The sequence below is a fragment of the Hemiscyllium ocellatum genome, chromosome 28 (genome assembly GCF_020745735.1).
Source record: "Hemiscyllium ocellatum isolate sHemOce1 chromosome 28, sHemOce1.pat.X.cur, whole genome shotgun sequence".
Taxonomy (NCBI): Eukaryota; Metazoa; Chordata; class Chondrichthyes; order Orectolobiformes; family Hemiscylliidae; genus Hemiscyllium; species Hemiscyllium ocellatum.
Window position 1 is genome coordinate 7,887,863 of NC_083428.1, and position 18,317 is coordinate 7,906,179.

At 43.8% G+C, this 18,317-nt stretch overlaps 1 protein-coding gene across 1 annotated transcript in view; it reads right to left on the minus strand.

Moving 5' to 3' along the window:
* Positions 1-18,317, minus strand: part of cers1 (ceramide synthase 1) — a 59,309-nt gene that overhangs the window by 21,009 nt on the left and 19,983 nt on the right. The window contains exon 2 of the mRNA XM_060846190.1: positions 8,227-8,386. Coding sequence (XP_060702173.1) covers positions 8,227-8,386 — 160 coding nt within the window. The remainder of the gene's footprint in view (positions 1-8,226; positions 8,387-18,317) is intronic.

An 18,317-nucleotide genomic window follows, 5' to 3' on the forward strand; every position in this document is an offset into this window, starting at 1 on the left:
CATTAACACTTGCAGCTTCAAGGAAGGAACAGTGGGACAAATAGGCAAAGCATTTAAAATGGAGGAATTCATAATGATTCCTTTGTGATGGGTCCATCTTCATCTGTGGAACCTGGTGGTTAGTTCAGAAGTTCCACACTTCCTACCACTTTTTTTTAAAAAGTGCTTCTATGACCACAAGATGTGTCAAACAAACATGATTCAGGATAGTACCAGGGACTGGGTTCTTAGGGGCCTGGTGTAACTAGGTAGGGGAGGCCTAGGTGGGGAAGCGACACAGGGGCCTAAATCAGGAACAGCAATGGGGTCTGTTTTTCTATCCCTGCCCCTGTGACTAATGAGGTATATTTGAAGCATAGTCAAAGGGGAAATATGACATTCAGCAAACTCCCACAAACAGCAGTGTGATAACGGCCAGATCATCTGTTTTAGCGAGATTAATTGAGGAATAAACATTATCCAAATGTCTTTTAAATGTTGTAACTGTACCCCATCCACCACTTCCTCTGGAAGTTCATTCCACACACAAACCAACTCTCTTAAAAAGAAATTGCCATCGTGTCTTTTTAAAATCTTTCTTCTCTTTCCTTAACAATATGCCCCCTAGTATTAAAATCCCCCATTCTAGGGAAAAGACACCTGCCATTCACCTTACTTATATCCCTAATGATTTTATAAACCTCTATAATGTCACCCTCAACCTCCTACACTGCAGTGCAAAGGTCCTAGCCTATCCAGTCTCACTTATAACTTCAATCTTCCATTCCCAGTAACATCTCTCCTGAATCTTCCTCAATGCTGTGCCATGGTTTCATTGAAATCTGCCTGAGGAGTCAGAATGCACCTCAATTTAATTTAATTCTCATCGGAAAGATGGAGCCTGCAACAGTGCGACACCCCCTCAGCAAGGCACCGCAGTGTTAGCTGGAACACTCAAAAAGCCCAAGTGCTCGAAAGCTGTTGGAACGTGGCTTGAACTGTGAGCGTGTGACCAAGAGGGGGCGGTATTCTGAGACATGGTGCACATGAAGGTATGCCTGTGCGTTTAAACAAACAGAAGCAAAAGTGGCGAACCAATGGACTGGGAAAGTTCTGGAAATTAACAAATGAACACAGAAAGTAAAGTGGTGGAAAATGAGGAAGGGGTAGAAATTATGAGCGTTAACAACAAACAGTTTTTTCCAAATATTTCAGAGAAAAATGGACAAGTATCAGCTCAGTTATGAGATTATGAGAACACTAGAGTCATTCCTGGAACAGGAGAGTTGTCGTATGAGGAGAGATTTATATGAATGGACCTCACTCATTGTAAACAAATAAAGTTTTTTGTGGGTTTCAAAGGATGAGTGATAATTCATCCTTTCACCTGATCAAAATGTCCAAAACTTTGGGTGTCTCACAGTCTCAGGATAAGAGATCCTCTGAGCATAGGAATTAGGAGTGGGAGTAGGCAATTCAGGCACTCGAACCTTCTCTGCCATTTACCATGGTCATGGCTGATCTTAATCTAGTCTGACATTTGGCACTGTGCTGAAGAGAAATTTCTTGCAAATCTTTGGAATTCATTATACCGGAAGCTGTGAATGCTCGGTCGTTTAATAGCATGGCCATCACCTTAAATATTCACTCCCACCACCACCAACTGCAGTAATGTACTCCATCTACAACAGGCACTACAGTAACTCATCAAGGCTCCTCAACCATCACCTTCCAAACCCATGACCACTTCCACCTGGAAGGACAAGCGCAGCAGATACAAGGGAACACCATTCCCTGTAAATTCCTTGCCAAGCCACTCACTATCCTGATTTGGAAATATATCGTCATTTCTTCATTGACCCAGTGACAAAGTCCTGGAATTCCCTCCCTAAGGGCATTGTGGGTCAACCTACAGCACATGGACTGCAGTGGTTCAAGAAGACAGCTCACCCTCACCTTCTCAAGGAAAATAAGGGATTGGGAAATAAAGATGACCTAACCAACAACTTCCACATCCTCTGAATAAATCAATATATTAAAGACTGAGGTCAATAGGGTTTTAGTCCTAAGAAATCAAGGGATGGCGAGAGGATGGGAAAGCAGACAGCAACAACTAGGAGAAAGTGATGACTGCAGGTGCTGGAGATCAGAGTCAAAGAACGTGGTGCTGGAAAAGCACAGCTGGTCAGGCAGCATCTGAGGAGCAGGAGAGTCAATGTTTCGCCTGATTCTCCTGGTCCTCGGATGCTGCCTGACCAGCTGTGCTTTTCCAGCACCACACACTTTGACTCTCAGCAACAATTGCATTGAACAGCACAACATGTTCAAGGAGCTATACATGGGCCACTGCTTGAATTTCTCATGTTATGTAACGTCAAATTTTGTCATTATCTGCCACTGTATGCATTGAATTCAGTCAAGCTAAAACTGGCAGCATTGATGACAGCCCTAAGTTAACTTGGCTCCGCCACAACACTCTCTCACAATAATGTTCATTTGCATTAAACAATTCAAATGATGCGCTGTTGCTGCATTATCTGAAATTCAGCACAAATCTCCGGCTTGGATTTCAGGCCTTAACAGGTTAACTTGATTAAAAATATTAGGATCTAATCATTCAACATTTAAACCTCAAATAGTTATTTATATTAATTTTTGTTCATGTTCTGTATTCTGTCACTTAATCCTTTGGAAGTGGACACCCATTTGACAATATCAGAGGTTTCCCAGCTCATTTATCACTATCTTTAAATTTTAAGATTCAGGAATTTTTTTCCACAGAAGCTCTTCCATCTGGCAGGAGGGTCAGTAACCAGAGGATACAGGTACATGGTAATTGCAAAAACAAACCAGTCAGTTGTTGTGATCAAGAATACAATGCATAAAAATGCAATGAAATGAGATACAGTCGTAACGTACAAAAGGACCTGGATAAATACTTAAAAGGATTAATTGCAGAGTTACAGGGAACTGGCAGGTTGGGGGTGGAGAGTGCTATACTAACTGAGTGGCCTGTTCAAAGAGCTGGCATGGGCAGAATGAGCCACACACACCTCTTTGCTCATGTATTGTCAGAGCACACACTCCTGATGGTTATCTATCTGGTTATAGCTCAGCCTAATAAAGAAATCCTCCTAATGCTTCGAGTCCTTAAATCTCTCCCGACTTAGCTGATCACAGCCCACAGCGCAGCACTGCGTACCGTCCACAAGATATGCAGCAGAAATTCATCAAGGCTCCTTCAACAGCACCTTCCAAACCCACAACCACTTCCATCTAGAAGGACAAGGGCAACAGATACAGGGAACACCACCAACCTGCAAGCCACTCACCCCTCCAAGCTACTCACCATCCTGACTTGGAAATATATTGCGGTTTCTTCACTGTTGCTCGGTCAAAATCCTAGAATTCCCTATGGGGCTATTGAACGCACATGGACTACAGTGGTTCAAGAAATTAGTTCACCACTTAAAGGCAAGGCAATAATAAATGCTGGAGGAGAAAGTGAGGTCTGCAGATGCTGGAGATCAGAGCTGAAAATGTGTTGCTGGAAAGGCGCAGGTCAGCCCTGATGAAGGGCTTATGCCCGAAACGTCGAATTTCCTGCTCCTTGGATGCTGCCTGACCTGCTGCGCCTTTCGAGCAATAATAAATGCTGGCCTAGCTAGTGGTGCCAAGATCCCCTGAACAAATGGAATTAAGCACCACTGCTATGGACACGTGGGGAGACATCACCCAGGATTCTTACTCCTAGTCACCATTTGGTGACCTCTGCTTCAAGACGCATGCGTATGCAAATCCCTCTGCCTTGGGCACCTCTCCAACGCTGCCCTCCCCTACTCTCCAGGGATTAGCAACTCACTGGCTGCTGATTTACAGGCATGAAGCCCCCATGTTTCACACCTGATGATGTGGAATACTGACACACAGTGTGCCAACAGGCAAAGCCACGTTTTAAAAAGATACAAGGCTGCAAAAGGTTAGGTGCCACAGTGAGAGGTGACTGTAGCTCGAATAACAGTAAACCAGCACCAGCACCACATACTCCACGCATCTGAAATATCTCAGTCACTACAAATTAAGATTTGGAGATGCTGGTGTTGGACTGGGGTGGACAATGTGCAAAATCACACAACACCAGGTTGTAGTCTAACAGGTTTATTTGGAAGCACTAGCTTTTTGAGCATTGCTCCTTCATCAGGTGGTTGTATATAAACTAATACTCCACAACCACCTGATGGAAGGAGCAGCACTCTGAAAACTAGTGCTTCCAAATAACCTGCTGGACCATAACCTAGTGTTGTATGATTTTTAACTATAAATTAATCTTGAAATAGGGCTCCTCAATCACTGATCAAAGACACAACACAACGATCTTCTTCAATATGGAACCCATCCCTGCATTGCAAGTAAAAGATAGGCTTGTCTTTTGATAATTTTGCAATCAATAAAACCAAATTCAATCAAACTTAAACTGCAACCCCGTAAGGGTCACCATAGCAACCATCAAATCATAAAGGGAACTTAAAGAATTGTCAATGAAAACAACATTTTTAGGGATGATGTGTTCACTGATCGCACAAGACCTGAAGCTTACCACCACACATTGGTGTCCCTTGGAGATGGAGCCCGCAATGTGCGGATATAACCGCTGAATAGAGGCAGGGGCTGGCCTTTCGGTGCACCTTGCATGACCTCAGGCCACCCTCAAGCCTGTTGTGGGTGATTAGTACTTTTGAATGTAGTCCCTGCTGCAACTTAGAAAATCTAACACCCAAACTGAGCAGAGCAAGCACCCACGATGAGATTATTTGATCCCAAGCCGGGTGATGCAGAGATAGATTACATTCAATCACTATGCACACAGAGTACTGAAAATATCTTCTTTAAAAGATCAGCCCTTGGGATATGGGCATTCCAAAGAAGGTTGAGATTTACTGTCTATCACAAATTGTCCTTGAGAAAGTGGTGGGGACCCTCTTGTTTAGCCACTGCAGTCCATATGGTGAGTAAGCTCCCCTAATCCTGTACGGTCTGGTGTTCAAATATATAAACTCAGTGACAATGAAGTAATGGTGATAAATATCCAAGTGGGATGTGTGTGACTTAGAGGCAATGGTGTTCCCAAGGACCTGCTACTCCTGACCTTTCAAGTGAAGGAGGTCCCAGGTTTGGGAGGGTGGAATTAACGGATCAAGATAGATTCAATACAGTGCAGAAAGAGATTATTTGACCCTTCAAGCCTGCACTGTCCATTTGAGGAGCATCCTACCCTATAACCCCACATTTACCACAGGGCAATTTAGAATGGTCAATCCACCTAACCTACACAGCTTTGGACTGTGGGAGGAAACCAGAGCACCCAGAGGAAACCCAGCAGATATGGGGAGAACATGCAAACTCCATAGTCACCCAAGGGTGGAAGCGAACCTGTGTCGCTGGTGCTGTGAGACAGCAATGCTAACTACTGAGCCACTGTGCCATAGATGTGAGGGTAAATATTTGTGGAAACAAGACAATTTTCAGTCATTTATTTTCAGGACAAATCAGAGAAATGTGAAGCATTTCCTGGTCTTTCCCCTCCCTCTGTTGCCTTGTACTTGGTCCTCACTGCGTCCTTGAACTGAATCTCCCTCCTGATTACATCCCCTCCCCCTCAGCTTCTCCCAGTCAGTACTTTGGTTCGTTGGGTATAATACTGTGCGTGGTGCAGTCTCCTGAAGGGTGTTGTATTGTGGAGTGAGGCCAGTGCTCTCTAGAAGGAGAAAGGGGTCATGTTTAACCTTCTTTTGTTGCACAGTTCGTCAGTATGTTAGTCATTGTGCAAAGATCTTATCGAGAGCTCAGTTGTGCCCACAACACTGCCAACACTAACAAAACTAAACCATCCACAACAACTCATTTGACAAGACATAAAGATTCATGATTTAGCAGCAAGCAGACTGACAAAGAACACCACTTCACTGACAGTACACAATGATTCATTAATAGGGTATCGAAAACATTCCACTTCCTAAAAGCTGAGGGACATGGGAGGAGCTGAAAGTGAGAAAAGACTGGACTATGAGGAATATTAGTCTTTATATCAAATTCTTTACATTACCAGCATCTCAAACAGGATCTGTAATTACATCTAAATGATTGCCTTTACAATGTGGGAAAACATGATCGTCACTTGGCACACAGCAAAATCTCACAAGATGTATTGAGCTGAATGACCACTTAATTTATTTTCTGGTGAATGACTTTGCTTAAAGGGAGGGATGCAGGGCAGGACACTGAAATCTTCCACCTCTTCTTCAAATACTGAAATGGAATCATAAACATAGACACTGTGCTCTGACATCCCCTTTGCAGTATCACACTCACGAAACATGGTCCCGTCAGCAGAGGCCACCGTTCTGGGGACATCGGTTAAACCCCATCACGGTAATTGGTGATATTTTAATTCAATAAAAATCTGCAATTAAAAAGCTACCTAATAATAAAATTCTCAAAGTCTCCTTAGACAGTACCTTCAAAATCCATAACCAGTCTATATCGAAGGATAAGAGAAGAAAATGCTTGGGGACACCAATACCTGTTCCTCGTCAAGGCACTTACCGTTCTGATTTGAAAATATAATCATTGTTCCGCTACTGCATCAACATTGCAGAAGCCTTCCATACCAGGATCGTGAATGGCCCTACACCAAATGGACTGCAGCAGTTCAAAAGGCCAGCTCAGCACGTCCTCCCCCAGGGTACTAGGGATGTAATAAACCTTAAAAAGCCTGTACAAGTTCCCTTGGTAACAGGTAAAGGCCTTGCAAGCAGACCCTGGGCCCTCTTATGGTGCAGTTGCAGTGTCCCTTCCCCTGGAGCAGGAGGTCCAGGTTCAAGTCCCACCTGCTCCAGAGGTGTGATAACATCACTGAACAGATTGATTAGAAAAATAGGTTAAATAAAAAAGAACTAAAGCAGACCCAGCAGGTGATCACTGGTGGTGGTTAATAGTTAAAAACAAAAAAAAAAATCAGTGATTTAGCAGTTGGAAAGTCATTAAAAAATGCAGACCTAAGACGTAAAAGAATATTAAAAAAAGGTTGACCCAGGGATGGATCTGCAGATCTACCGTCCATACACCATGAATAGTGGCTGTATTTTGGTGTTCAACAATGAACAATATTCCTCTCCATTCAGGCTTCCTGAGTTATTATGGGATGGGTAATAAATATTGGCCCAGCCAGCGATACTCACATCCAGTGAATAAATAACAATGAGTAAAACTGAATTAAAGACCATGAACCTGCTATCTCTGTCCACATCCTGCATTGAGGCCTGATCCCACGTCTTCTATCTCTGAGGCAAGAGTTCTACTGAACCCAACTAACATACCAAAGCGAACAGCCAATGGCAACTTATGCTCACTCTAGAGTTTTATTTTTTAAAAACAGTACATGTTTTTCCATCATATCTGATCCTTTGCATTCTGCACAACAAGGGTTCACATTTATATAGCACCTTTAAACATAATGTTAGACTTAATTTTCTACCACTAACAGATGTTAGGGACAGAGAGAAGCAACATTTAGTTGAAGAAGTCAGCTTCAATGAGAAGACAGAAGTTCACAGCAGGAGATTCCAGAGTTCAAGACCCAAGCTTTCGACAGGACAGCCTCCAGTGCGGGAACAAAGGAAATCAAGGCCATGCAAGAGACTAGGATCGAAGGAGAGGAGAGATCTTGGAGGCTTTTAGGAGCAGATGAGCCAACCCTTCAAAATCACTCTTTCACTCTTCAAGATTAGTTAACGATAGTTTAATTAGCATTGTTCAGCCATGAGAACTAAAGCTAGTCTTTTTGATGATGATCATTCAACTATCAATTGTTGTTTATAGCCATCTGTTTCATTAGGGAAGGAAATCTCACCCAGTCTGGCCTACATGTGACTCCAGACTCTTAAATATGGAATTGGTTCTGAAATACCCTCCGAAATGGCCTAGCAAGCCATTCAATCCAAAGGTAATTAGGGCTAGACAATAAATACCGGTCTTTCCAGGAACCCCCACATGAAAGAATAATAAAATTGGAGAAAACTTTACTTTACTTCAGTTGACTTGACCTGGAAGTGCTTGGCAAAGAGATTGGATATTCAAAACAACCCAGTCGCAGGCACTGAGCAGTTTGATCTCAAGCAGCAGACCATTTTTTTAAAAAGCACCAACTAGTTACAATAAAAACTGTTAGAGTCAGTCTGCTTACCGTACCATAAAAGACGGATGGTGGATCATGGAAGAAGGGGTAATCTGTCAAGAAGAGTAGGTAGGTGCTGTAGGACCAGGAGGCAGTGTAGAAAGTCAGCTTCCATGCACTTTCTGGCATCTTGGCAGCGTCTCGGCGTGGCAGGTCACACCAGCGAGCTAATGGCTGAACAACAGAGAGACAGAGAGAAAGGCCTATTATCATCACCACTCAGTGGAAGCAAATTACAATGGCAGCCACAGGTTACGGATCACAATTTGGCTCTCTCTACAACTGTATGCTGAGGTTGGGATTATTGGGGTGATGGAAGGCAGGGAGAGTGGGTGGAAAAACGGGGAATCAGTCCTAGTAAAAGCCTCTGTTCCCTCAGCCAAAAGAGTAACCCTGACTCTCCCCTCAATTGAAAGGAATACAAAATGAAATGTACTGGCACTGAAGCAGGCTGTTCAGCCCATCGAGTTGCTTTCTTAGAGGCCAGCAAACAAAGCATGTTTAGCTAGCCTGAGTTTGGTGACCATTGTTGTTGAGAGGTCAAGGAACTTGGAACGGTTTTGCCGAATGGCCTGCAGTTTTTAATCTTCCCGATTGAGTTCACACACATGGGCAGCCTGATTAATAACTGATCCTATCTGGAGTGAAGCTAACAGCAGCATCAGAGGAGTATTCTGAGATTGGAGGAACTTCCAGAGACCGAGAAGAATGAGGCCTTGGAGTAGTTTGCAAACAGGAATGGGAATTCCATATATAAAAAAAGAGGAATTACTTCATCAGGAGCTAACATAGCGAGCAGAGGAGCAATGGGGGAAAATGAGGTTTGGTTCACATTAGGACACAGGAAGCTGAGTTTTGAAGGATTGCAGAGTTTACAGAGAGTATCACATTAGGACTTTCTACAGAGAGTAGAAAGCAGGAGACAACCAGGAGTGTAGAGAGTGATTATGTCTAAAATAATACAGGCCCAAAAAAGGGATTCAGCAGGTGAACTGAGCATGGGCAATGAGACACAACTGTGTTTCTAGTGAGGTCATGGAAATGTGGTCAGAAACTTATCTTAGGATCGATTGTGATCCCCATGACAAGACATTTCTCTCCCGTTCTTCAAAGCATCTTGCAGCAGGGAGGTGGGGACCAGAGCTGGGGTGGACTTACTCAGTAACATTCAGGCAACTTTGATCAAAAGTTATATCCTCAAAAAGGTGTCAAAGAATGAATCCAGTTGAAAAAAAGGTCACAAATTAGATATTTAAAGAATGTGACAAATACAGAGGAAACATTTAATGGGGTGTGAGGAGGAGTGGGAATAAATGAAATTCTTATTGAACTGATGCAGATTCAATCCTCCCCCACAACAAAACTCGACAGAAATTGGAGAATTTTCTCCAATCTCACTCGCACCCGCCCCCAACTTCCTTAAAGGGTGCCATGTCCTGTCAGGGGGTAGTTCCCAGGGTAACTGGACCCCACTCACTTCCCTCCCCAACATCCTCATCTCAACCCAAATGGCCATGCTGGGCGGTTAAATGCCACAAGATTATTTGACTGTCTAAACAGCCTAGCCCATACCCTTAAACTGTGGTCCCGGTTCTGGACTCCCCAGTAGAACATAGAATATAGGACATAAAACATTACAGCACAGTACAGGCCCTTCGACCCTCGATGTTGCACTGACCTATCATACCAATCTGAAGCCCATCTAACCTACATGTACGTCCATGTGCTTGTCCAATGACAACTTAAATGTACTTAAAGTTGGCAAATCTACTACTATTGCAGGTAAAGCATTCCATACCCTTACTACTCTCTGAGTAAAGAAACTACCTCTGACACCTGTCCTAAATCTATCACCCCTCAATTTAATGCTATGCCCCCTCATGTTTGCCGTCCCCATACTTGGAAAAAGGCTCTCCCTGTCCACCCTAACTAACCCTCTGATTATCTTATATGTCTCTATGAAGTCACCTCTCAACCTTCTTCTCTCCAACGAAAACAGCCTCAAATCCCTCAGCCTTTCCTTGTAAGACCTTCCCTCCATACCAGGCAACATCCTAGTAAACCTCCTCTGCACCCTTTCCAAAGCTTCCACATCCTTCTTATAATGTTTTAACCAGAACTGTACACAATACTCCAAGTGTGGCCGCACCAGAGTTTTGTACAGGTGTAGCATAACCTCATGGTTCTGGAACTCAATGCCTCTATTAATAAAAGAGATAATTAATAGCAAGCTACCGGAGAAGGGTCAAAGAGGAGTTTTGTCATGGCTCTCTGGCCAGTAGGCAAGACCTCAGTTGTATCCAGTAACTAACGTTTGCCATTTTCAAATTGGTATTTTATGATAAAGTGAATTGTGCTATATAAATACAAGGCGTTTTTCTCACTTGTTCCAATTGAAACAATAGGTTGAAGTCCTGACCTCTTGTGACTACCACTGTTGTTGTTCCCTATTTCATCACCAGGAAGCAGTCTTGGGAGTAAACATTAACCCACCATCAGTTTGGGTAAGATTTGATTACCCACACTGTCTCAGATAAACAGTATTATAGTGACTTTTTCTGAGGAATTCAGGTAAAACTTGGGCGGAGGCCCATTAACTCATTTTAGAAATTACAGTTACAGGCCATTGAAGTTGAATAACATGCCATTGTCCAGTGTACCAGATGCCTAATAGCAAAGTTACCAAAGATCCACAAAGGTCTTCAGCACAGAAATAAACCCTTTGGTCCCATCATAACCGTGCTGGTCAAAAACCGTGCTGGGCAGTACGGTGGCTCAGTGGTTAGCACTGCTGCCTCACAGCATTGGGGACCCAGGTTCCATTTTCCCCCTCGGGTGACTGTCTGTGTGGAGTTTGCACATTCTCCCTGTGTCTGCAGGGGTTTCCTCCAGCTGCTCTGGCTTCCTCCCACAGTCTAAAGATGTGCAGGTTAGGTGAACTGGCCATGCTAAATTGCCCATAGTATTAGGTGCATTAGGGATAAATATAGGGCAGGGGAATGGGTCTGGTTGGGTTACTCTTTGGAGGGTTGGTGTGGACTTGTTGGGCTGAAGGGCCTGTTTCCATACTGTAGGTAATCTAATCAATCAAAAACAACCATCTAACTATTTTAATCCCATTTTAAAGCACTTGGTCCAAAGCCTTGAATAAGACCATAAGACAAAAGAGCAGAAATTCGGCCATTGCCAATTGAGTCTGCTCTGCCATTCAATCATGGCTGATAAGTTTCTCGACCCCATTCTCTCGCTTGCTCCCCATAACCCGTGATCCCCTCGACATTCAAGAGCCTGTCCATCTTTGTCTTAAATATACTCAATGACCTGACCTCTACAGTCTTCTTGGCAATGAATTCCATCGATTCACCACTCGCTGGCTGAGGAAGTTTCTCCTTATCTCCATTCTAAAAGGTCTTCCCTTTTCTGTAAGGCAGTGCCCTTGGGTCCTCAGCTCTCCTGCTAATGAAAACATCTTCCCAATATCCGCTCTGTCCAGGCCATTCAGTATTCTGTAAGTTTCAATCAGATTCCCCTCATCCTTCTAAACTCTATTGAGTATTGTCTCAGAGTCCTCAAATGTTCCTTATATGTGAAGCCTTTCATTCCTGGGATCATTCTCCTGAACCTCCTCTGGACCCTCTCCAGTACATCCTTCCTGAGATATAGGGCCCAAAATTGTTCACATTATTCTAAATGTGGCCTGACCAGAGCCTTATAAAGCCTCAGAAGTACACCTTTGCTTTGATAATCTAGTCCTCTCAAAATAAATGCCAACATTATATTTGCTTTCCTAACTACCGAATCAACCTGCAAGAGAATCATGGACTAGAATTCCCAAGTCCTTTGCACTTCAGGTTTCCAAATTTTCTCCCCATTTAGAAAATAGTCCGTGCCTCAATTCTTTTTAGCAGAGTGCATGATGTCACATTGTATTCATGTTCCCAACTTGTATTCCATTTACCACTTCTTTGTCCACTCTCACAACTTCTCTAAATCCTCTGCAGCCTCCCTGCCTCCTTAATACTACCTGTCCCTCTACCTATTATTGTATCATCTGCAAACTTAGCCAGGGTGCCCTCAGTTCCTTCAGCTAGATATTAATGTATAAAATGCAAAGTTGTGGTCCCAATATTGATCCTTACAGAACACTACTAGCCACCGGATGCCATCCTGAAAAGGACCCTTTTATCCCCACTCTCTGCTTCCTGCCACCTTGCCTTTAACACCATGGGCCCTTATCTTAATCAGTAGCCTCCTGTGCAACACCTTGTCAAAGGCCTTCTGGAAGTCCAGGTAGATAACATCTATTAATTCTCCTTTGTCTAACTTGCTCATTACTTCCTCAAAGAATTCTAATAAGTTTATCAGGCATGACCTCCACTTGATGAAGCCCTGCTGACTTTGCCCAATTGTACCTTGCAGTTCCAAGTATTCAGAAATCTCATTCTTCACAATGGACTCCAAAATCTTACCAACGACTGAGGTCAGGCTAATCGATCTGTAATTTCCCATCTTTTGCCTTACTTCCTTTTAAACAGGGAGTTACATGAGCAGGTCCTCTGAGACCCTCCCTGATTCCAGTGATCATCACTAACACTTCCCTATCTCTTCAGCTACCTCTTTCACAACCAACTTGTCCGGGCAATTTAGCCATTTTCAGATCTTTCAGTTTTTCTAGCACCTTCTTCTCAATGATGGCCACCATACTTACCACAGCCCCCAACTCTTTTGAATTTTAGGGATATTATTTGTGTCTTCCGCCACGAAGACTGACACTAAATACTTATTCAGCTCCTCAGCCATGTCTTTATTCACCACTATTATCTCAAAAGTGGATGTTGGATGCTGGAGAGATAGTAGTGGAGATAGTCTTTCCTCACTACTATCTCTCCAGCATCCAACATCCACTTTTGTCTCTCTTTTGACCTTTATACATCTAAAGAAACTCTTGCAATTTTCTTTTATATACTGGCTAGCTAACCATCATATTTAATCTTCTGCCTCCTTGTTTCTTTCTCTGTTGTCCACTGTTGGCTTCCCACTGCCGTTCACATTGTATGTTTTCTCTTTTGCTTCTATGCTGTCCCTGACTTCCCTGGTCAGCCATGGTTACCTCAGCCTCCATTTAAAATGCTTCTTTTTCTGGAGGGATGAATTTTGGCTGTGTCTCCCAAATTACTCCCAGAAACTTCTGCCATTGCTGTTCCACTGTCTTTCCTGCTAGGCTCCTCTCCCACAACGCACCATCACCTGCCATTTGGGCCACCTACAGTCAGACCACACCACCAGAGATGTATTTCCCTCCCCATCCCTTTCACCATTCCGCAAAGACCATTCCCTCAACGACTCCATCATTAGGTCCATGTGCAACTCACCCCCCGCCCCCCACCAACCCATCCACCACACCTGACACGTTCCCCTCCCACTGCAAGATGTGTAAGACCTGTGCCCACACCTTCCCCCTCAGCTCCATCCAATGCCCCAAAGGATCCTTCCAACCTGGCAGAGATTTTCTTGCACCTCCAAGCACCTCATCTACTGTGTCCATTGCTCTCGATATGGTCTCCTCTACATTGGGGAGACAGAATGCCAACTTGCGGAATGTTTCAGGGAACATCGCTGGGACATATGCACCAAACAGCCCCAACGCCCTGTGGCCGACCACTTCAACTCCCCCCTCCCACTCCGCCAAGGACATGCAAGTCCTGGGCCTCCTCCACCACCAAATTCTAGCCACCTGACGGCTGGAGGAAGATTGCTTCATCTTCCACCTTGGGATCCTCCAACCACAAGGATCAATGTGGTTTCCACCAGTTTCCTTACCTCCCCTCCCACCATCTTATCCCAGATCCAACCCTTCAACTTGGCACCATCCTCTTGAACTGTCTTACCTGTCCATCTTCTTTCCCACCTCTCCACTCTGACCTATCACCATCATCCCCCACGTTCATCTAACTATCGCATTCCTAGCTACCTTTCCCAGCCCACCCCTCCTCCCATTTATCTCTCAGCCCCCTTGGACCCCACCACATTCCTGATGAAAAGCTTATGCTCGAAAAGTAAAAACTTTCCTATTCCTCGGATACCTGCTGTGCTTTTCCAGCACCACACTCTTTGACTCTGGTCTTCGACATCTACAGTCCTCACTTTCTCCTAGGCTCCTCTGCCAGCCATTTCTGGTCAGCTCCTTCCTCATATCTTTGTAATGGCCTTTATTCAACTGTAATACCGTTACATCTGATTGCACCTTCTCCCTCTCAAATTTCAGAGTAAATTCTACCAAATTACGGTCATCTGCCTAAGGGTTCCTTCACAGTAAGCTCAGTTATTTGCCTCATTGCACAACTCTATATCCAGAATTTCCTCTTCCCTATTGGGCTCCAGCACAAGCTGCTCCAAAAAGCCACCTTGTAGAGATTCCAAAAATTCCTTTTCTTTCAATCCATTCCCAACCTGATTTTCCCAGTCCACCCGCATATTGAAATCCCCCCAGGATCACTGTAACCTTGCCTTTCTTATACAGCTTTTCCATCTCCTGATGTATCTTGTGCCCCAAATTCTGATTATCATTTGGAGGCCTGTACATAACTCACATTATGATTTTTTTTAACCCTTGCAGTTTCTTGACATGCCTTAACATCACAAATGCACATCTAAATACTTCTTAGACATTAGGAGAGTTTCTGCCTCTTACCACCCTTACAGGTAATGAGCTCCAATTTCCCACCACTACCAGGGGGAAAAATGGTTTTCTCTCAAACCTCCTATTCATTACCATAAATCTACGTCATTGATCCCTCCACCAAGGGGATAAAGTTCCTTCCAGTCTGTGCCCCTCATAATTTTATACATCTCAACCACGCCTCCCCTCAGTATCCTGTGCTCCATAATCTGTCCAAACTCTCTTCATCACAGAAACTCGCTCAGTCCAAGCAACATCCTGGTAAATCTCCTCTGCATCCTGTCTCGTGTTATCACACCCCTTCTATAATGTGGATTCCAGAACTGCACTCAATGGTCTAGCTGTGGCAAAACCAGCATTTTATTCAGTTCCAGTATGACCTCCCTGCTCTGAAACTCTATGCTATGGCTAATAAAGGCAAGTATTTCATCTGCTGTCTTAATCAGAAATTGCTGGAAAAGCTCAGCAGGTCTGGCAGCAAATGTAGAGGGAAATCAAAGTTAATGTTTCAGGTCCGGTGACTCTTCTTCAGAACTGATGATGGTTAGTTACCATCAGTTCAGAGGAATGGTCACTGGACCGGAAGTGTTAACTCTGATTTTTCTCCATAGACGTTGCCAGACCTGCTGAGCTTTTCCAACAATTTCTGTTTCTGATTTACTGCATTTGCAGTTTTTTCCATTTTTATACCATCTTAAACACTTTATCCACCTGTCCTACTACCCTAAGGGACCAATGGACATGCATACCAAGATCCTGCTGATCCTCTGTACTTCTCAGGGTCCTACTGTTCATCATATGTTCCCTTATCTTTTTTGCCCTGCCCAAGTGCACCACCTCACATGTGTCCAATTGAATTCCATTTGGCATTGATCAGTCCATCTGACCAGCCCTTCTATATCCTCCTATAATCTAAGGCTTACATCTTCCTTATCATCAATTTATGAATCACACCATTTCGTCCATGGAGAATAGATATTGCCTGTGAATCCCCATTCACAGCAAGGATTTGAGTCTTCAGGAGAGAAAATATGTGGATGGAAGGGGTAAAGAGAGTGGTACAGGGTGTTAAAATGTTCAACCTCCTCACAATACAACTTGCGACTGTTTCTGGCCTGCCTTGTAATAATCTCCTGGTGCAGAATAATTCTATACAGTGCTGGTTACTCTGATTAAATTCCTGCTTATACACAGTCTGACTGGCTGGTATTGATAGCTCAGTGGCCATGTGTATCTGATGTGGCATTTTGGATGATGTTAAGGGTTGTAAATGTGTCACTGCTGACAGCAAGTAGGCAAAAATATACAAGACTGCATATCCATTTACATCACACATGCAGAGACCAGGTTAGTAACCGAGTGTGGAATTGTTTAAAAATAAAAATAATTATCAGCTTAGTTTTGAAATAGTCACTATTTCACTTTGACTCACTCCTTCACACCTCTGAGTCAGAGACATTACGGGGTCCCAGTCCCACTCCAGAATCTTGAGCACTCAGTCAAAGTTCCCACCTCAGCACAGTGCTCAAAGGAATGCTGTAGTGGCAGAGGTACCATCATTCAGAAGGAATATCAAATCAAGGTCCCTATCTGTGACTGCAGTTCCACACCAGGCTCTGATATTGCCTGGGAAATCTCCTCTCACTGCAAAAACAAGCAAGAGTCATAGAGTCATAGAGATGTACAGCATGGTTACAGACCCTTCGGTCCAACCCGTCCATGCTGACCAGATATCCCAATCCAATCTAGTCCCACCTGCCAGCACTCGGCCCATATCCCTCCAAACCCTTCCTATTCATATGCCCGTCCAAATGCCTCTTAAATGTTGCAATTGTACCAGCCTCCACTACTTCCTCTGGCAGCTCATTCCATACACGACTCACCCTCTGCGTGAAAAAGTTGCCCCTTAGGTCTCTTTTATATCTTTCCCCTCTCACCCTAAACCTATGTCCTCTAGTTCTGGACTCCCCGACGCCAGGGAAAAGACTTTCTCTATTTATCCTAACCAATACCCTCATCATTTTGTAAACCTCTATAAGGTCACCCCTCAGCCTCCGACGCTCCAGGGAAAACAGTCCCAGCCTGTTCAGCCTTTCTCTATAGCTCAAATCCTCTGACCCTGGCAACATCCTTGTAAATCTTTTCTGAACCCTTTCAAGTCTCACATCTTTCCGATAGGAAGGAGGCCAGAATTGCACATAATATTCCAACAGTGGCCGAACCAATGTCCTGTACAGCCGCAACATGACCTCCCAACTCCTGTACTCAATACTCTGACCAATAAATGAAAGCATACCAAACGCCGCCTTCACTATCCTATCTACCTGCGACTCCACTTTCAAGGAGCTTTGAACCTGCAATCCAAGGTCTTTGTTCAGCAACACTCCCTAGGACCTTACCATTAAGTGCATAAGTCCTGCTAAGATTTGCTTTCTCAAAATGCAGCACCTCGCATTTATCTGAATTAAACTCCATCTGCCACTTCTCAACCCATTGGCCCATCTGGTCCAGATCCTGTTGTAATCTGATGTAACCCTCTTTGCTGTCCACTACACCTCCAATTTTGGTGCCATCTGCAAACTTACTAACTGTACCTCTTATGCTCGCATCCAAATTATTTATGTAAATGACAAAAAGTAGAGGACCCAGCACCGATCCTTGTGGCACTCCTGTGGTCACAGGCCTCCAGTCTGAAAAACTACCTCCATCACCACCCTCTACCTTTGAGCCAGTTCTGTATCCAAATGGCTAGTTCTCCCTGTATTCCAGAGATCTGACCTTGCTAATCAATCTCCCATGGGGAACTTTGTTGAACGCCTTACTGAAGTCCATATATATCTCAACTGACATTATTAAAACAGAGTATTTGATCATATTATTTTCTTGCTATTAGTTGGACATGTAAACCACAATATATTCCATTTTTTGACTGACTAATGAGAGTTGGAAAATCAAGTAAAAAGGCCCGCCAATCTCAGTTACCAAATTCTGCCCACAGACGTAACATTCGGGACCATCCTGCATTGGTGCTGAGTCCTAGTCCAGGACTCCTGATGATGCACAGTCACCATTACCATGGTAACAATGCAAGCTGTCGCCCCATTTTCTCTGAGCAACTTGAGATGAGCACTGTAAACTGGCCTGGTTAGCAGTTATCAAACCTCAGAAAACAAGTCAAAACCAAATGTAACTTGGACCTAATCATGGAACACTTTGGGATTGGATGCATTTCCTATCAAAGTTCTGACATGTAGTTGTAAATCCTATTGAGATATGTTTGTGTCAAGTCAGCTCCTTTTAAACACAAAGACATAGCAGACTACATACTACATAACATACAGTCAATGAAGTATTCTTGCTGGCAGCTACTCCCACAATGTGATAAGTGGCTGGAAGGCCCTGTGTAACAGCAGTATGGCTGGACCT